The sequence below is a fragment of the Lepidochelys kempii genome, chromosome 1, assembly GCF_965140265.1.
Source record: "Lepidochelys kempii isolate rLepKem1 chromosome 1, rLepKem1.hap2, whole genome shotgun sequence".
In the NCBI taxonomy this organism is placed as follows: domain Eukaryota; kingdom Metazoa; phylum Chordata; order Testudines; family Cheloniidae; genus Lepidochelys; species Lepidochelys kempii.
Genome location: NC_133256.1, coordinates 344,721,960 through 344,743,362, shown reverse-complemented (window position 1 = coordinate 344,743,362; position 21,403 = coordinate 344,721,960). Strand labels below are relative to the sequence as shown.

The 21,403-nt window shown below is 43.8% G+C and overlaps 1 protein-coding gene across 1 annotated transcript in view; it reads right to left on the bottom strand.

Annotated features, from left to right (window-relative positions):
- The window catches only part of EXOC4 (exocyst complex component 4), a 600,856-nt gene that overhangs the window by 26,933 nt on the left and 552,520 nt on the right, over positions 1-21,403 (bottom strand). The window contains exons 15-17 of the mRNA XM_073328862.1: positions 19,916-20,057; positions 14,310-14,488; positions 11,804-11,963 (exon numbers count right to left, since the gene is read on the bottom strand). Coding sequence (XP_073184963.1) covers positions 11,804-11,963; positions 14,310-14,488; positions 19,916-20,057 — 481 coding nt within the window. The remainder of the gene's footprint in view (positions 1-11,803; positions 11,964-14,309; positions 14,489-19,915; positions 20,058-21,403) is intronic.

Sequence of the window (21,403 nt, the reverse complement as noted above, 5' to 3'; positions counted from 1 at the left end):
AGTTTACATGATTACATGAGATTACATGAGAGTATCTTGTTAATTAAGTCTAAGCTCTAGAATGCATGTTATGATTTTTTTTATACGTAACCATTTGTCTTTGAGGTTTCTACTTGTTACCACTTGCATCTTTATGCTTTGTTAAATACACGGATACCTGATTTTGCTATCACCATATCGACGTGCTGTGTGTTAAGTGGAGCAGTGATCTGAGGTGGACTGGTGAGCTTGGATGTGCTGTTTCTTTGGAAGCAGTGAATCTGTGAATATTGCAAGTGTCCAGGGGACCAGGGGCTGGATGCTCAGGGAGATGCTTGGAGGCTGGAGTGTGCCATTCACTAACCTGCAGAGAGAGAGCAGGGCCTCCATAGGATGAGTGAGGAGGGCTTATGGCCACTGGAGTTGGGGAGCTGACCCATGCCAGGCACAAACAAGGCTTCCTCATGCTCAAGGCAGGTGGTAGCGAGATGCTTCACAGCCCTGGTGCCCCCGGGAAGCATCGCAGCATGCTTTTAGCTATTTTGTACCTCTGCATGCAACTCCCTTCTCAAGGCATCCTTAAGCACCAGCTCTGCAGAATGTACATTATTATACTGCCTACTATCTCAGTCATATGCAGATATGTTAGCAAGTGCCACAGAAAACACCGCTGGCCTCCCCACTTCACTCAGAATCAATTCAGAATGAATCCCTTTGGTTTTTAAAACGCTTGATGGATTTGCTCCAGCCTAACTCAGCTCACCCACTTTATTCTCAAGTCCCTTCAGAGCTCTTAGATCTTACCTGTGTCCCAGTGACCTATTGCTCTTTATCAGTTTGTTCCAGCATCTCCCTCTCTTTTGACACATTACTCTCCTTGCCTTATTTCTATCCGTCTAGTTCTTATCTTCTCCACTCTTTACTGCCTTCGCTTTCTGTGTCATGGGTACAGTTAGGCCCCAACCCAGCTCAAGTATAGTCCCGTTGATTTCAATGATTCACTGGCACTGCTCATGTGTTTAAAGTGAAGCACCTGCTTATGTGCTTTGTTGGACTGGGGCCTTAAACTGTAAGGTCTTTGGGGCGCCAGGAACCACATATGTTCTGTTTGTCAGTGAAGTGCCTTATGCCCTCCGGACACCTACAGTAAAACAATAATAACAGCAGCATAAAAACCCCTTTCTCCAGGGGCTTGTAATCAGGAGAGACAACAAAGAAGAGAGGAAAGGAAGCTACACGCTATTGTTAACCCGTGGCTAAGTCCCCTTCATCCAGCCCTTATAGTCAAGTGCTCACATTTCAGAAAAATTACTTAAGGACAAACATCAGAAATATCCTCCCCCAAGAGTCAGATTCTTTGCTTTAGAACTTCTGGTGTTTTTGAATTTCTAAACACGGAAAATCAGCACCAGGTGAGATATTTTTTCTGATGCATCTGATGCAAACTCAGAAACAAAACTTCCCAGGACTGAGGCTATGGCTACACTACAGAGTTTATACAGAGTTTACAGCTGCGCCACTATTGTGCTGCGAGTGTACCCTCTAAGCCGACAGGAGAGAGCTCTCCTGTCGGATTAATTACTCCATGCCCCGCGAGCGGTGGAGCTATGTCTGCAGGAGAAGCTCTCCTGCTGACATAGCTCTGTTCACATCGGTGGGTAGGTCGGTGTAACTTACATCGCTCAGGGGGGTGGCTTGTTTACACCCCTGAGCGACATAACTTGTACCGACCTAAGCTGTAGTGTGTACATAGCTTCAGTCCTGAGGGGGAACAAACATGTTTGAAATGAACCAACAGTGGGCACGCAGGTAGTGAGCTGAGAGAATTACATTTACTGTGCAATGACTTGCTTGCTTTCTCATCTTGTCTTCCCACATCTTGATTGTTGTCTTATCCACCTGTTACATCTTGTCATAACCTAGATTGTGAGCTTTCTGGAGCAGGGACTGGATTTTTATTACGTATCGGTATAGCATGTATCACAATGTGCCTTGATCTTTGATTGGTGCCCTCTAAGTGTTACTGGCATGCAAATACATAGTAAGAGTTTCTGATGCAGTTTTCTGAACACAGCAAGTAATGAGTGCCTTTCACCAGATACTAACATTTCAGCTGTTCACCAGTAGGTGTTACTTGACAACTAAAGGAACCTGAGAAAATTATGTATTTTTAAACCTCTCCATCGTGTGAATAAGAATATAAATTGCAGTCACATTAACTGAGTGAAAAAAATCACTCCTCAACTTTCATATTTCATAGGGCATAAGATGATCAGCAGCTGGGGCAGGGTACAAATTTGCCCTGTGCTATAGTTCTGCACAGTTAGCTACGTGCACTGAGGGATGTGTGTTGGTTTGTAGCCTTTCCTCTGAAGCACTGAGAGCCTCTGGACATAATATATTAGACCATATGACCCAATGGGGTATGCATTCCAGTGTGTTCCTACACATGCACAGATCCATCACTGGCTATTTTTGCCAGAAGTTGGGAAAGGGCGACAGGGGATGGATCACTTGATGAGTCCCTGTTCCGCTCATTCCCCCTGGGGCACCTGGCACTGGCCACTGACAGAAGACAGGACACTGGACTAGATGGACCTTTGGTCTGACCCAGTATGGCCATTCTTATGAAAGCAACTGTCCCTAGTTCCCCCACTGCACCTGTGTCATGTGAGATGGCCAGTAAAGAAACACGAGGGGGAAAGCCCATTCTCTGATTACCCAACACAAATGGGAAAAGCAATCAAGTGGAGGAGTGGTTTTTAATTCTCTGCAGTTAGGATATTTGGTTAATGCAGTGAAACCACTAATTACAGCTAATTTAAAGCTGTGCTGAGATCTGAGCTCAATGAAAACTACAGGGGGAAAAAACAAGAGACAAAGAAAGGAAAAGGAAATATTTTTGAAGCCAAATTCTTAATTGAAAAATAAAACAACTTTTTAATTAAAACGAGCCAAAGCAAATCTGGGGCAATGCTCCATAAGCACACAACATTGGTCTGACTTCACAAGCATGGAGATAACACATCTTTCCCAGGCTCCAGATAGGGGACTTTCAGCCTGGGAGAGCTTTCCTTACAGTCGATTCTGCTTCTGGTTCCTTTGCAGAGTAACTCCAGTAGGGCTCAGTTCTGCAAGGTGCTGTACATCTTTAACTCCTATAGATAGCTGAGGGCAGAATGAAGCCTTTATGGCCAAGTCCACTGCTTGGGTATGAGAACAGGTCATCCACAAATGGGAGTCTTGTGAATGCACCTTGCAGAGTGCACTTAACCCTTGAACTGCCACTCGGTTTCATTGTCAGCCGCTGAAAGCTACTTTCCTACACATCAAAACATATATGGCCGCCCCATTTTTAACGACTTTAGCCAAGGCAGAGTGATTGAACATTTGGGAATCTGTGATGGTTCTTGGGGATGTGAAGGGTAGAGGGCACTGCCAGAACAGGGACCCCTAGAATCCCGACCTGGAGGAGCAGGCATGTCTCCCATCAACTGAGGAAATGCACTGCAGCTGTATCTGATCCAGAGGCAAGGCTTCAGCTATTCTGCTTATTCAGGTTCTTACACTGTGCCCATCAGCATGGTAAATGCTCTTCCACGTTGCATATTACAACCAGTGCCTGATGGGGGATTGGTCACGGACACACCCTGCTCCATTACTCCCCCGCCACTGTGTCCAATGCAGACTGTCTAGCGTCACCCACCCAGCTCTCCCCTGCCTAAGTATGGCAGAAGAGGCTCCCATGTAGGGAGGCCCTGGAAAAAACAGGACTTGAGTGTGCATTGTACATTGTGTTAGGATCACAGAAATCAGAAAGGGAAAAAAGATTATTAGTTCAACCAGTCCTTGCCCTGCTCACATCCAGCTACCTATAATATACTTTCGAGGGGTTTGCCCACTCTGGTTTTACATCTCTCCTGTGGTCAGGCTTGGTGGCACACCGTCTGATATAGCACTGGGTGCCCAGGCATGCCCATTCAGGCAGCATCCTCTTGTTAGACTGAAGTCCCCAAACACACATCCCCACTCAGGAGCCATGATAATATTTCCCTTTTGACCTGCACGTTTTTATCCCGTTCCAGTTACAAGTGAAGTGGGAGTCTGGGGGAGCTCTAGCGAATATCACAAAACCACCACAGGAAAGAGCTAGGTCTGGAATAAGCCCTGCCAAAGTTGCGTAAGGCTCCAGGCTAGGGGTTATTGCTGCAGGTTGACATTATGGTACACCGGGTGCAGGTCGGAATTGAAGCTCATCCTAAGAATTGTGTTCAGTTAGAACTTGCAGAGTAGCTTCCCGAACAATGCCTGTCTCTAGCTATTTCCACAGCCTCTTAGATTCACAGGCATCAGATGTGCTTGATTATATATTTATTAAGAGAAAAAGAACAAAAACAGAAAGATAAATAATATATTTACCCCACTGTAGCAAAAGCAGTCAAACCCAGACTCAGTAGCTTTGGGAGGATCACATTTCAGCAGCACAAAGATTTCTGAGGAACCTCAGTCTAAAGCACTCTTGCTGTCCAATTCCCACTGGATAACTCCAGTAGATGGCAGCATGTTACTGCTAATTCCTAGTGGTCTGATGGCCACATGCAGATCAGACTCTGGCTTCCTACACAGCCAAACAAAATATCTCCAACCAAATAATCCCAGAATAAAAGGGGCTCTTGGAACCCAGCAACCTAAATGGCATTGCAGTGAGGAATTAAAGCCTCTCAGAAATCCCATTACTGAGTCTGATCCTGCTCCCACTGACAATTATTTCAACACAAGCAGGCCTGCATCCTGTGTGACTATCCTACCAACTCTGTCTATATGTCACTGAGGACGCTATTTATCCACAACAATTTTTAGAAACAATATCAGTTTAAAAGAAAATGCATGCTCTGGAATGATTAACCAGGGCCTGCCCAGAGCAACTTAAAAAATGTTAAGGGCCAATTTTTGCCCGATTTAACAACAGATCAAACAAATGACAAAGGGAGCCTTTTTGAAAGGTGAATGGTGGTCAGCTTCCCTTGGTCCGAGGGCAATGCTCCGTGGGAGTCAAAAGCAGCTAATGCTCAGTGTGAGTGGCTTGAAAACAACAGTGTAGCCTCTTAGGAAAATACAACCTAGCCTGGTGACGTTTGGGAAAAGAGATTTGTAGGTTTGATTTTGGGAGTATGCATTTAATTTTCTTGGGACATTAGTGATTTCCTACAAACCATCAGGGTGTCCTCACTACTTCTAAGCCAACATGACTGCAGTCGTTATCTCGTCTCTGAATCCACTGCAGACAGGACATTCTGTGGCTGAGTGGGTGGTGGGACAGGAATTACCCCTTAGAATATACATATTCCAGCAACTACATGTATGTTGGAACATCATTATGAGTAAACAGCAAGTAGCTGGATGGCCACCTGCGGAGATGTACAACGACAGGAGCAGCAACAGCAGCTGCATTTCACTGCGAAGCAGAAGTAAAGGTCTTTATCCTTCCTGAAGGATAAAAATTCAAGATGGTCCTTGCGTACATACAGATGGTGCTGATTATATGCACGTGAACTACACTGCAAGGGCCTATTCATCGCCAATCTGTGAACAATGTCTGGAATGCTGATAGCTTGTTCTGATACCGTTTTCATTGGGCTTTCTCTAGGACAGTCTGGGTTTGACTGCAATGGAAACATACACTCCACATCTCTTAGAAAGATGCCTTTAAATCCAAGAGCCCAGTTTCTAAAGTAGCAGGAACAGGATCTCCAAGAGTCTGCAGGACCCGTTGCCTTTCATCTCTTGTAAATTAGGCCCCACATTAGAAAAGGTTCCCCCACTTCACCACAAAAGGTTTGCTATGCATGTGTTTGTCTCCTGGCCAATTAGTCATTACTACTCTCCTTTAACATAGAGTTTTATTTTTAGATGCCAACTTAATATCTTCTTCCACCCCACAGAGTCCTCTAAATACCTAGAGTAATCCCTACACTCCCACTGTAAGCCATGTGTGTTGTGCCTCTCTCCTTTCCAGAGGAGGAAAAGATTACCTCCTGTCAAATCCCTATTATACTGGAAATGAACTGGCCAGAGTGATCAATGCTGGGCAAAAAACAGATGGACCTGATTAACTAGTGCTCCCAGCACCAGCTAAACTGTGTGAAGGTGGAAGGGGCAGAGAGAGACCAATCTGAAGCCAAACGTGTGCCCTAGGCATGGCTGTGTAGCGCATTAACCATTCAGTTGGCCTCCTGGCTCAGGTTGGAGAAACAAGATTACATCTGATTCAAAGACAGTTTGCTCATTTCATAGGAGTTCTACTGATGTAAGGAAGTCTGATAATATCCTTATTCCCTCTAGTTAATCTGCAATTATCTTCCAGCACAAACTAGCCTTTCAGACCTACTAGCGAACAGTAGCAACTCTCAATCCACCTGATGCCAGAGAGGTCAAAATTACATGCTGTTTTAAGAAATTTAACATTTTCAATCACTCTCTCACGCCCAACTCAATTAACTTCCTGGAAGAAGGCAGTATTACCATCACCCTCTGCATCAGAATGAGAGAACAGCAGGATGGCAGAAGAATAAGTCTTCCATTGATTAAATCCTCTAACAGTGGAAGAACATTTTATTTAAAGACATGTCTGAACCAGAAATGGAGATCTGGACACCTTGGTAGATGTGCGTGTGCACATGGGCACATGCGTTTCAGACCTGAATTCACATACACATTTCACAGCTAGTCTTTGATTTCTACAATGGCACAAACCGAAACCCCGGATCTGAAAGTTTCAGAACTTTGGATCCTTTGAAATACAGTCCCAGATCTAAATTTTGCAGCACATGTCCTTTTTAAATAAAGAATTACTGTAGGAGGAAAACCCTTATTATTCATTTGTATTTTGGTAGCACCCAGAGGCTCCAATCAGCGATCAGGGCCCTAATGTGCCAGACACTAGACATATGTAATAAAAAGGCAATCTCTGCCCAAATCCCTGAAAATATTAATATGAACTTTAGAAAACCGATCTTTATAGCTTTTGTAAAACAGAGAAATGCACAAATACTGCAGTCAGTTATCTGCATCATTTACACCTCCTCTTATGTGACTGGATACAATTATTTCTAAAGCAGTATGAAAGTTGGCAGTTTCACTTTTTGCAGGGAAACACAGAATCATAGAATCTAAGAAATGTAGGACAGGAAGGGATCTCCAGAGGTCACCCAGTCCTTCCCCAGGTGCTGAGGCAAGACCAAGTATACCTAAGTCCATTGCTGATAGAGCTCTCTATGACATGCCAACATTCCCCTTGGTGTGCTTTTGTGCAGAGTTCCTCTCCCCTTCCCTGACGTAACTTGGAGCAGAGGGCGAACCCAAAACCTCCAAGTAAAACTCATTTGAAATGAAATCTCCTGCATCATATTAAAACCCCACAAAGCAGTGAATTTCACAGGATTCTGATGTGAACTGCAGGTTCACAAACGTTTTAATAAATGTGGTTGAAATTGCAAAGTCTCACCAGAATCAGGTGAGTATTATGTGGATTCAGGTTTCAGTGAGAATATTCTGCATGGCTTTAGCTTCATAGAAGAAAGGGCTTCCCACTCACACTTCCTTATGGAGGTTTATTCTGCCTTAGGTTGCTAATAAACTTCCAAAGGGAGCCACTCCAGACTAGGCAGGGTAAGCAATGCTCTTCAGTGCTCTGTACAAACCCTTGAGGAATGTAAAGAAGAAAAAAGGACCAACACTCAGAGAACACAAATATGCTAGGTTCCCCAGCATTCTCAGCAGGCACCAGGCTCCACTGTAAAACACAACACACCAGAGCTCGGATGTGTTAATTTATAGAATAAATTTACAGCCTAACCAGCTGTCTTGTTCCAAATTTAAAACATAATGTGAAGAGAGCTGCATATTAACTTTTAATAGTATTTGTCTGTATATTGAACTCTAGACTTCAAGCTCTAATGGGCAGACAAGTAATGACAGGGCGAGCGAGGAAGCTAATATCGGTACTGAATACCTAGCCGGGGAAATATCAGCCGTCCAAATCTGAATTTGAATGACAAAGACCTTGTACAATAAATAGTCTCATGAAAGCTGGAATACACCTGAGTTTTTTCTGTTGGAAACAATTCAGATCTTCCTCCATCTCTATTGAGTCACGAAATACAGAACTATTTGAAATATGTAACATATGCACTAGTCACAATTCCCCCTCCCCCCGCATCTAATAGGAATGAACTATGGATTATTTTTCTTCAAGGCTGGTTCTACAGAAATACAGGGGTTGCAATGTTTCACAAACCGGATTAAATGTGGTTAGGAATATTCAGTCACATCCTACAGTCACAGGTCATTTTCCCCAACAGCAGCGTTACTAGTTAGCAGATGGGACTGGGAATCAGGGACTTCTGGGGCGGCTCTAATACTGACAAGGTGGGTGACAAAAACCTCTCAGTGACTCAGTTTCCCCATTTATAAAATGGAGGAAATGATATTTGCCTACCTTTGCAGAGTGCTTTGAAATCCTAGTATGAGAGGTGCTATAGGATCACTGTCAGTGTTACTATTTGCTCTTTTGGTATTGTTATGCATATTTTATATTTACAGGAGGATTTGATTGCTGGACCACTAATTGGGCCAACACTAAATGTGTCTGGATAATTGCAAATTCAGATCAGCAGGTGTCAATGGAACAGGGATTGTTAGGATATAGAGATTCAGGCCTGTCTGCAAAGGCCTGTACTCTAAGAATTTAGGTGTATTCTTATCACTTGGCTAGTGATAGAGGTATAAAAGAAAGAATCAAAACCACTGTCTGCCAGTGTAAGGGCCTTCTCTTACTGTGACAGTCTGAGGCCCTGTTCTTAGGCTAAGGCCTTTGGCTAAGCAGCAGAGGCAGCCATAAGCTGGGAAGCGACCGGTCACATCCTCACATTCCAAACTAGTCACATTGAAATAAGGTGCTATTGGGCTGTTAGGAATACAATCCTGTCCTGATAGTTCCTATCACCTCCAGAGAAAGGGAAGTGCCTAGAAAATGTAAAAGGAAACTTAGTTTGATAGCATCCTGTCTGGCAAGAACTCACTTATCAATAGCTGGGATGTGAAATCCTCACTTCTGTATTGTTTTGTCATTATAGTTCCCACTTTGCTGTTGTTTGTCTGTATAATCTCTGTCTGGTTCTGTGATTGTTCCTGTCTGCTGTATAATTAATTTTGCTGGGTGTAAACTAATTGAGGTGGTGGGATATAATTGGGTACATAATCATGTTACAATATGTTAGGATTGGTTAGTTAAATTTCAGGAAAATGATTGGTTAAGGTATAGCTAAGCAGAACTCAAGTTTTACTATATAATCTGTAGTCAATGAGGAAGTGACTGGGGTGGGGGTGGGCATGTGGGTGTGTGAGATGGGAACAGGGAATGGGGGTAAGAAAATTGGAATCATGTTTTGCTAAAGGGGGAAATGGGAACAGGGAATGGGAGTAAGGAAGTTGGAATCATGTTTGGCTAAGGGCAGGAATGGGAACAGGGACACACGTGTAAGGCTTTGTGGTGTCAGAGCTGGGAAGGAGGATACTAAGGAAGGAAACTGGAATCATGCTTGCTGGAAGTTCACCCCAATAAACATCGAATTGTTTGCACCTTTGGACTTCGGGTATTGTTGCTCTCTGTTCATGCGAGAAGGACCAGGGAAGTAAGTGGGTGAAGGAATAAGCCCCCTAACAGGGATGTCATTAGCAAGGGAGGTTCAAATAATGGAGATCCAGGTACCTGGATTCCATAGTAATTTGAAACTCAAAGGGATGTAGCATATCACAGAAATCTGCTCCAAAAGAAAGAAAGAAACAATACAGCCATCTGAGCTGTCAAAAATGCTCTTGAACTTGTACTAAGGGAGGAACTAACATTTTCGATTCTAGCCCTTCCCGAGTGACACACAGTGTGGCATTGAAAGGCACAACTCCATCGCTATTCAACTAGTGCCTCAAATGCCTCTGCAAACAGCTGATGGCCCAAGGATGCCAACCTCCACTGGGGCTTGGTCAACGTTTCATTATTTGGATTCCAGTTACCATTAACACATCTTCAAGCCTTGCTCTGCCTGCCAAAAACCTGGACTAATTTACTTAACATTTCAACTAAAAAAAATAATTTAAAACGGATGATTGAATTTGGGAATTGTATTCCTCAGAGAATTAGTGATGGATCTCTCTCCCTCCTCAGGCCTCAGCATTCAGAACTCCCCCATGTCAGTGTTATTAGGAACAGATTAATACAGTAATGACACCATACCCCAAATGAGCGCCCAAATAAATGAAGCACTCAGTCATACCTTAATCTGAGTGAGTCAGATTTTCAACCTAATTCAGTCTCTGAGAGAGATGGCCAAATCATGACAAAATCCACTTGCTATTATTTGTGGATTGTTCTAGCCTTGGACAATTTTTTTTGCCTTGTACCCACCCGTGCTTTTAAATTTCTAGCCCCCCAAACTCTTCCTTATGAATATTTCATGTGTACTCAGCTGCCTATTATTGAAATGGTCACTACCAGCCTCAGTGAGCCAACAGATCTGAAACACCAGTTCTGTTCTTATATCCATTTGCAAAGCCAATGCACTTCTTTGTGTGCGTTTTAACATTTGCTTTTGTTAACATGCTCCATCTGCTTTTTGTGAAATGTCTATTTGAATTCTCAGCACCTGGGAGCTGGAGGTACATTGTAAAAGGACTGAAAAGCCAAACTTTCTCTCTTTAGCGAGGCATGGTCTATAAGTCTAAGCACAGGACTGAGAGCCAGGAAATCTTAGGATCCAGCTCCAGCTCTGACACCATCTCCATTCTGTGGCCCTGGGCAAGCCATTTAATCTCTCAGCCTCACTTTTCACATCTATAAAATACGGATATGACTTTATTGTACCTTTTGTATGCCTTATGGAGCTTTAATGAATACCTGTCAAATCCTGTTGCCTCTTGACTTCTGGAGAGGTCAACTTTTTACTTTATGCTAAACACAGATTTTTATCACTGGGTTATTAAACAGCTCAAGCTATTTGAACAGGAGTAGGGCATTAACCTCAGTTTAATGGTCAAATTCCAGTTTGGGCAACTATAGTCTGCCTACCTAAAGTTCCCTCTTAGGTTTCAAATGAATACAAGATTCTTCTTCACCTCAGGGACAAGTGTCCCATTAAATCCCAATGTGTGACCTTTTCTGGGCGAGTGGGAATATTTTTGTCAAGACAATGAGCTGTCTCTTTCACAACTGCTTTCTATGGCAAGCTTGCCAGAACGCACCTGCAGAGCTGCCAGAAGCATTAGCAGCAGCGTGATGTTCTTTTGATTTTAATGGAATGTCTTCTGAGCAGTAACACAGAGACTAGCATGGAGGACAATAAGTGAAGCAGTTAAATAGGGACAAACAACATGTACAGTGGATGTTGCCTTTCTCCTGCATCCCCCTACCCCCACCCCACCAAGAGCTGTAAAGGGAGAGAGCATTCTGGGACTCTGATCTTGCCACCTAGCCGTACATTTTCAAGGGGGCACTACAGGTATCAACCTTCAGCAAACTCATAGCATGTAGCAACTGTAATGTAACTAATTTGGTGGAAGATAAGCTCAAAGGGACTTTCATTCCATTGAATGATTCTCTGCTGAGTCTGCTGAATAGTGGGAGGGAGAAGTGGATGGCATTTCAAACAGTTCTAGGGTTTTACTCCATTGATCAGCTTATTCAGTCACCTACACAATTGATGGTTTAACCTTTTAAGGCTACTTCTGTTGTCACAGCATTAACAAACAAGGGGCATGGTTTCCAACACACCTTGCAAAGTCCAGGTCGGCCTCGCGTGACATGGTGATGTTGGTCAGGTTCTGCTGGAGGATGAAGATGTTTCTACACATTTTCTTGATACCAGATTCGCTGATGCGCTTGAAGTACTGGGCGCCATTGATGAGAATACAGGAAATCAAGTGGCCCAAGCCTGGGAGGGGAGATAAGCCAAAGAATTGCAAAGAGGAAGAAAATGTTTAGCAAGAGATTGCTTTCTAGTCACCAGCCACACAAACCATTTAAACAGGTGCCTACTCTTAAAACATATCTGTAATAGATGCTGCTGTTCACGTTCCTAAGGTGTTTCTGAAGTTGGCCTTTACCACCACCCTCAGTGTGTTTTGAGGTGACTTCCCGCCAAAGGTTCTTGATTCATAAAAAAATTGGACACACCAAAAAAAATGGCATGAGGAGCAGAAGTATCCACTATCTGTGAAATTTTCATAGCCACGGATATTTCAGGACCTTCAAATGGGCACTGGTGGATTATAAACAGACCTAGGCTAATTTCTGTTCAGCTCCTCTCGAATAGAACATCAGAAGTGTTTATGGCATCTTGTCACTGACCATTTCTACTACTCCACATATCTACTAATCAGCTTAATCTACTAATAAAATCAAGTTGGTTTTTTTTTTTTAATGCGCTGTCAGCCCAGCAAAGCAAATTTCGCTGGAGAAGAGTGAGCTGCCCTGCCCTGAATTCTGCCTCATGCGCCATCAGCCTCAGGTCAGGTCTAATTGCAGAATCATCACGGTGGGTCAGGATGCATGGAGTAGAAAAAGCACGCTGGGATCTCCAGATAGAGATCCTCCAAGGCAGGTGGCTAGGAAACAAATCTGGTTTTGCTTTAAACATGGATATATATGCCACTTCCAGAGACTAAGCACAGGAAACAACAAGATGCTATCTTTACAGAGTCATATTCTGAGCATAATTGCACTGAGGTCTCTCTCCTTGCCTTAAGCAGGCTGCCAGAGTCATTCTAACACCAGAACAGTCTCATGGCAAACAACTTTAAGGTTAAGTTCACCCCAGCAAAAAAGGTTTGTACAAACCGTGAACTGAGAGAATTCACACCTGAGAGAGAGCAACCGCAAGGCCTATGTATTGCTTACATTCAATGTAAATAGTCAAAATATGGATAAAAAAGTGACCGGGCTGTGAGTTGGCTCTCTGGAGAGACAGAAATTTCACCCTATGCGCTGAAGTAGCTCACAAATGGTTCACCAGGCTTTGTGTAGGGTCCATTGCTATGAGGTGAATTTCCCTCTTTTTGAACACAAATGGTCGGACTTACACAGCGAGACAGTTCTTTTCCATGGGATGGTGTTATCACAGCCTGCCACAATATCAGAAAGGTTAGAGATACCAAAGACCTGTTCCAGTCTGTAGTCCATCCTTCTGCCAGTGAAGGTCTGTGCCTGGCAGAGTCCTTCATTATATATGTATTTGATATTCTAGTGCTTTGACTGGTGTGGTTTCAAACATCTCTGTCCAGCCCAGGGGATTTGTGTATTAAACAAATAGCTATTAATGGTGGGAAGAAATGGGGGTTGGGGAACTTTACGGATCTTCAAAACTTCTACTAGGGGATTCAAATGGCATGGAATCTAGGGAGAACCAGCACTGTAAAACCCTGTTTTTGCGCCCCCTTTTTCTGTCCAGCACATCACATCAGACACTTGATGTGATTCACAGTACTTTTCCTGACCTTGTACAATCTGTTGAATAAAACGATGCACCTTATGGCTACCCAGGCCTTTAGAATGGTGTGTTAAAGCCACAGAATATAGATGAGATTAACTGAAACATGATTTAGATTCTTAAAGATGTTTAAATAATTAGAGCAGCTGAAATTCTCCCAATTTAATGTTAGAAACAGAACAGTATTAGGTCCTAACAGGGACCACTCCATAACATATTGTAACACCAACAGACAGTGGCTGTCAGCAAGCAGGATCAAACCTGGGACCTCTGGAGCTAAATGCATGAGCCTCTACTGCATGAGCTAAAAGCCACATGGCCCTTAGCTAATGATGCAGAGCAGACTGATTAATCTCTCAGTGATCTTGGTGCTACTAGAAGGGACAGAACACCACATCCAGGAGGTGTGCGGGCCACAGTAGCTATGTTTGTAATATATAAACACTCGTACATGGCTTTCCTGATGAAGATCCTTGCTGCATGTACTTAATTTTATATTTCCCCCATTCAGTCTGAGCCCATTCCTCCCAGTTTATGGATATACACGAAGGAGTGGCATGGAGGCAGCAGGGCTGCCATCTGCCTGCACAGGTCTCCTCATCAATCCGGAGCAGATGGCAACCATTCTGCAGTCAGTCTTAACCAAACAAGAAGGTCTTCATCTTCAGGCTGAGAAAGACCAATGATTGCCAGGCTGATCCATACCGCAGATAGTTTTAACGCTGATGAGCATATCCCCAGCCACCACCTTCCTCCCAGAACATCAACTGAGCACACTGGCAAATGCCTGACCTTCAAAGATATACTGGAACTTGTGCTGCTGGAGGCTGGCACTCATAGCTTCCTCAACGGCACTGATGTCTTTATTTAGCCGCACCACAAGGGGGTCATAATCCATACTTTCCACGTTGGCCACTATGGCATAATTCCCTTGTTTAGCAAGTGGGATCAGATAATGGAAGCAATGAACTCTAGAAGACAGAAGGCAGACAGTCACTACAGAGAGAAACACAGTAAGACGTTAACGTTTGCCCCAATGAGATACTGACCTTAATGAACATGGCTTTGGCTGGGAAAAATAACGACAACGGGTTTTATTTTCTCATGTACCCAGACCCAGTGGGAAGAAAAATAAGTTTTCCCTCCTTTAAAAAATGTGCTCAGGATGAATTTACTGCTGGTCTAAACATGCTGGATGGACAGCTGCATATCCTGAAGTCCTCTCAGGGTGGTCCAATTGCCACTGAGGCCAATGGGAGACTCTCCCCTTTAACGGGAGCTGCATCAAGTCCTCTGTGACGCACACAGCAGACGCAGCAACAGGCAGCAGAACCACCACCATGATTCGGAGGGGCCACATTAAGCCGCCACGGCCTTTCAGCTGAAACTGCTAACAAGGGTGACAATTCCGGTGGCATTTCTCTGTGGTAAAAACTCTTCTCTGGAGCTAGACTGCGACCCAAAAGTTCATTCCATGTAAATCACTGAGTAATCCCCAGATAGCCGTCACTTTTGACCCTTACTGACCTAAGCTGGCTTTGAACCAGTGGCCTAGCAGAGAAAGGCTCTTTATTTCATTACTGCTTCCCTGAAACTGTCCAAGGTCCCCAGTTCTTCAGTAATTTACACTGCTTTTAGTGTACTGGCTGATCCCAAATAGAACTGATTGGCAATATTTTGTTAGCAATGTGAAAAGGGACTGAGACTGCTACAAAAGTGAAATAGAAAGAGAGAAACAGGCTTTTTTCCCCCTTCAGAGCACTGACATGTTTGTTCTGACCTCAGTATGACTTTGGCATTAAGGTTTTCTGAAAACATTGCTGATTGCACAGCAGGAAGGTTGATTTTTATAAAGTGCATATTTAGGAGGTTGCAGTGCTAGGAGATCGCTGCTGAACACACTGGAAGGCCTCCTGAAGGTAGATCTTTTATTTAAGGAAACTGCCTGATAGAGGTGACATTATGAGCGTGCCCTGTATAAAGTGACAGTTGAATATTTTCCTTTTAAAGTTCAAATAGGTGAATAATAATAATAATAATCATAAAACCTGGGCTGGTGACTTTTACTTCCCAATATATCTACCGCTCAGCATGTCATTTTGCTGCATTCACAGACAAGCACAAAGGTAGTCAAGCACAGAAGAATCCCTAGCACAGAGCTGGCCCAGCTGACTCCATTCTATCACTCCCTGGCCCAACCAGTGAAAGGGTTGTGTTGTGTGGGGATGGGAGGGAATGTGACTGAAGTGCCCTGCCCTCTGGTGATCCCCACTACCAAAACATCCCCAAAGGGGCCCTTACAAACTAGTACAATTCAGACCAGCCCTGAGGTGTCTCTAACTTGCACAGGGTTCCAGTTGCCCATAGGTGGGGTGGGGCAGAAAGCTTGTGGCTAAGCCTTCCTTGTGCCCACCTCTATACACCAAGCACTGCTCCTGAGCATTCAGCCAATAATCTTCTGTTACTTTCTATAGGAGGGTACAAATAACCTACAGAAAAAAATATATATTTTCTGTTACATTCTGTCCTGAACAGGAAGGATGGAGCTGTAGTTAAGGCAGAAAACAGGGAGTCAGATGACTTGGATTTTAGTCCCAGCTCTGCCCCAGACTTTGAGGGTGAAGGAGGGCAAGTCATACGGTCTCTCTGTGCCTCCATGGCCTCCTCTGTAAAACTGGGTTAATAATATTTCCTGGCCTCTGAGAACTGGTATGAGGCTAAATAAATGTTTTAAAAGCACTTTATGATCCTCAAGCAGAACCAAAGAAGTGCAAAGCACCATTATTATTTTTAAATGGGATAACGGTTAATGACCTGTGAATCTCAACGGGTTTGGTTTAGATAAGCAGCTACAAATTTGAGGGCCAAATTCTGATCCTACCTATGCTGCTGTAAACCCAGAGTAAATTCACTGACTTAAGTAGAATTACATTGGCTTTACAGTGGTCCCTGGATCATTTTCCCACATGGTTCCAGAGAGCTGTGAGGCCCAACTAGTCAAACTCCGTAGTGTGACTGCATCTGGCAAAATCTGGAAGCGAACAGAGAGCCTGAGGAGGGGAGAAAGCAGAGAGGAACTGATGCTTTGGCATAAAACCCTGCCTGGTTGTTCGCTTGCACCCTCCTTGAAATGGAGCCGGTGCTGATAAATTCCAATGCACCTCCATGAAGATGTGCCATGAAGGCTCGTTTAAAGAACAGATTTTTGTGAATGAAAACACACTGCATTATACAGCTGGACAATTACATGAATTCTGGGAGCTCACATAGTAATTTCAGAGAATCCCGCTATTCACAGCCACCAAAGTGATGGCTATTTTTTCTGGTGTTACTGCAGGTGGTTGCACAACAGAGTGTGATTAATAGGGGGGAACTCTCACAGAGACTGGGTGTTTACTGGTCATTAGCACACCTTCCCTTCTCTCCCTTCCACTCATCCATGCAGAGGTGTGGCGCTGAAAGAGTTTCTGAAGTGGGGGTGCTGAGCTGCACTCCCCCCACCCCCCTTACCATGCCCTTTGGAGCTGGGGTTGGCAGCCGGGACCCTGAGTGGGACCCACGGCTGAGCGGGACCTGGGACTGGTGGTCAAGCGGGACCCAGGAAGCAGCGGGCCTGGTGGCCAGGACCCTGGGCAGCAGGGGCACAGGGCTGGGCACAAAACCTAGGGGTGCTGCAGCACCCCGCACCACTACTTCCCATGCCTATGATGCAGAGCATTACACAACTGGCTTGGTGTATCTGCAGCATCAGATTGCGGCCATCAGTAGAGGCAGGATGCCAGACTAGATGGGGAATGGTCTGCTTCAGACATACGAACATAAGAACGGCCACACTGGGTCAGACCAAAGGTCCGTCTAGCCCAGTATCCTGTCTTCCGACAGTGCCCAATGCCAGGTGCCCCAGAGGGAATGAACAAAACAGGTAACCATCAAGTGATCTATCCCTGTCGCCCATTCCCAGCTTCTGGCAAACAGAGGCTAGGGACACCATCCCAGCCCATCCTGGCTAATAGTCATTGACGGACCTATCCTCCATGAACTTATCTAGTTCTTTTTTGAACCCCGTTATAGGCTTGGCAAAGAGTTCCACAAGTTGTGAGTTGTGTGAAGAAATACTTCCTTTTGTTTGTTTTAAACCTGGCACCTATTAAGACAAACCCTGAACTCCTGAATTGCACGTCACACTTGCCACTACTCAAAACTCAGCTGCCTGGTGCAACAGAAAACTACAGAGGGTTTTTGTAGAGAAGCCCATTCGCTCTGGTCCATTTACAACAGCAGTTGTAGGGTTAATTTTGGTGTCACCCAGTACTATACCTAAACTGGAAAAATGTTCTATTTCAATAACTTAACTATCTGTACCTTAAAATCCTTCAAGTCCCAGTTCTTCTGAGATGCCTACAATACAGTGTCCAACTGAGAATGGAGAGTAGGTTGAGAGGCTACTGACAGTACATGATGTGAATTTATTTATTTTTAAAAACTATGTAATATAAATATAAATACTGGGACAGATCCTTCGCTGGTATAAATTGGCATAGCTTAAATGGAGTTACACCAGTTTACACTGGTACAGGATATAACCCAGAATCTGTCACAACAGAACAAACTGCTGGTCCATCAAATCTCATACCCTGCCACTGGCATGAGCTTAAACCTGATGCCTTAGAGAAAGGCAAATACCTAAACTGGAAAAATGTTCTATTTCAATAACTTAACTATCTGTACCTTAAAATCCTTCAAGTCCCAGTTCTTCTGAGATGCCTACAATACAGTGTCCAACTGAGAATGGAGAGTAGGTTGAGAGGCTACTGACAGTACATGATGTGAATTTATTTATTTTTAAAAACTATGTAATATAAATATAAATACTGGGACAGATCCTTCGCTGGTATAAATTGGCATAGCTTAAATGGAGTTACACCAGTTTACACTGGTACAGGATATAACCCAGAATCTGTCACAACAGAACAAACTGCTGGTCCATCAAATCTCATACCCTGCCACTGGCATGAGCTTAAACCTGATGCCTTAGAGAAAGGCAAATACCAGCTATAGTACACCTGGCTCATATTGTGCGTAAGGGAACAATTCCTTCCCAACCCCCATACCAATCAGCTGATGGCCTGAAGCCATAGATTTGATTATCTTGATCTTTGCATTTGTAACCACATGTCATAAAATTATCCAGCCCTTTAAAAAAAATCAAGGCAGTGCCCTCATCCTTCTCCAATTGTATTATCCTTTCAACAGTTAGAAACAATAGTTTCCCATTTGGAATCCAGAGCACAGCAGATGATAAACATAAAAAAGCCTTCAAAGAAAGTAGCGCAAAAGAGCATTCTTTTGGAGGTTCATACGGAAAAGATCCCAGAAAAATAATTCTTCCTGGTGATGTTTCCAACACACAAGGAGACACTGGAAAATAATTTTTTTCTGTTTAAACAAAAAATTCTTCCCCTAATTTTTCCATTTCTCTTCTAGAACCCCATTGAAATCAGGAGATTTAAGCTTGTGAAATTTGAGAGGATTCACTAAACACTGTCAGGTTCACTTATAGGATGGGGGACCCTATCCTGCAAAGGAGTGACTCTGAGAAGGACTTTCAGGTCATGGTACATAATCAACTAAACTTGAGATCCCACTACGACACTGTGGTCAAATGGGCAAATGTGATCTTTGAATATATAACCAGCAGAATATTGAATAGGAGATTACATTATCTCTCTACTTAGCACTGGTGTCTTCACTACTGGAATACTATGTCCAGTTCTGGTTTCACAATTCAGGAAGGATGTTGACAAATTAGAGAGGGTTCAACTTCAGAGAAGAGCCATGAGAACGATTAAAGGATTGGAAAAAATGCCTTATAGTGATAGACTCAAGGAGCTCAATCTACGTAGTTTAACAATGAGAAGGTTAACGGGTGACTTGATCACAGTCTATAAATACCTACACGGGGAACAAATATTTGATAATTGGCTCTTCAGTCTGGCAGACAAAGGTATAACAAGATCCAGTGGCTGGAAGTTGAAGCTAGACAAATTCAGACTGGAAATAAGGCACATATTTTCAATACTGAGGGTTATTAACCATTGGAAAAAAATTCCCAAGGGTTGTGGTAGATTTTCTATCACTACAATTTTAAAATCAAGATCAGATGTGTTTCTAAAATATATACTGTAGTTGAAACAGGAATTAATTCAGAGAAGTTCTATGGCTTGGGAAATCAGACTAGATGATTACAATGGTCCCTTCAGGTTTTATGATCTATGATCACATCTCTCTCATTGAGAGTAGGGCACCTACTAGAAGAAGCTAATCTAATTACTAAAGTTTTAATAGTAGCCTTAACCTCAAAAAGTTCACATTCTAGATTCAGAGGTTCTATGCCATACCTGACTTCCAAATGCAGAACCAGCAAGCAGCGGTCAGCCATCTCTTGGAAGGACTTGGCCAATTCGCTCAGCGTTTGCATGATCTGTTCTGACACCGGTGGGAGGTCCATATTTGCATGGCTGTCCTGACCAGGTGATGGCGCTGATATAGATGTGAGAGAGAGAGAGAGAGAGAGAGAGTCTACGTATTAACAGTTGGTAATATATTTAATCAAACAGCTGTGTTTTAGCAACCATGTCATGTCATTTATTTCCACCGTATGCACACGCATTCTCACAGGTTTAGCTAAGCAATAATGTCTAAGATCCTGGAGTATATGAAGCAACAAACTGTTTCAGCAATTGATTAAACTCCAAAGTAAAGCTGAGGCGTTTAATCAACCACCAAAATCATTTGCTTGCAAGTATATTGCAGCACAATGGAGGTTTCTGCTCCTGGAAGACAAGGGAACATTTACAGCCAGTCCATCTCTCAGGGAACATCTACACAGCGGCCAGGAGGGTGATTCCCAACTTGGGTTGACATACATGCACTAGCTCTGCTTGAGCGAGTGCATGTAAGTTTATCCAAGCTAGCAATTAAAAATAGCAGCGTGGCTGCAGAGGCATGTGCAGTAACTCAGGCCAAAGGATGTACCTAAGGGGACAGGTGGGATTGTGCACATGATGCTGGTCCAAGCTACCCCATGGCGCTGTGGCCACACTGCTAGATTTAATGCACTAGCTCGAGCACCCACATTAGGTTTTGGGCCTTTTGTCCTTACCTGTCTTGGGGGTGGAATCTTGCAGTTCTTCCACTCTGATACTTGGGGTCACTATCCCATGTACACCAACCATTTACCACTAGGGTAACCAGAGGTCCCGATTTTATAGGTACAGTCCCGATATTTGGGGCTTTTTTTTAATATGGGCTCCTATTACCCCCCACCCCGTCCCGATTTTGCACACTTGCTGTCTGGTCACCCTGTTTACCACCTGCAGGTCTGACTGGGTTTCGGGCACTGCATTGCTTCCCTTTGGGAACCTGTGACCAGTCTATAGTGACCAACAGCCTTCTTAAAACAAAGTATGTTTAGGTAATAGTAGGAATGAAGCATTAGTGAGAAAAACCGGATTTTAAATAAATCACTTGTGCACATATCTTATCTTACCTACTGTCCCATAATGGCCACCCAGCCAGGCCTAGCTTCTCCAGACACCCCTCAGGGCTCCTGGGTCTGAGTTTCTCTCAGTCTGGCTCCCTCCAGCATCCCTGCGAGAATGTCCTTATAAATCCTGCAAGGCTTCTTTGTCCCCAGCCCCTTTTACAAGTGTTGGTGGGCTTTGGCCCTCCCTGGTAAAACCAACTCTGTAGGCTGCTGGGGGACCAAGCCAGAGTCATCAGAGCCAAGAGTGCCGGCACTGTCCCTTAAGCACTCATAGGCAGAAGCTGATTAAGCGACCACCTTGAGCCATCTCTTTCCTGACTAACCCATTCCAGATGGCCAC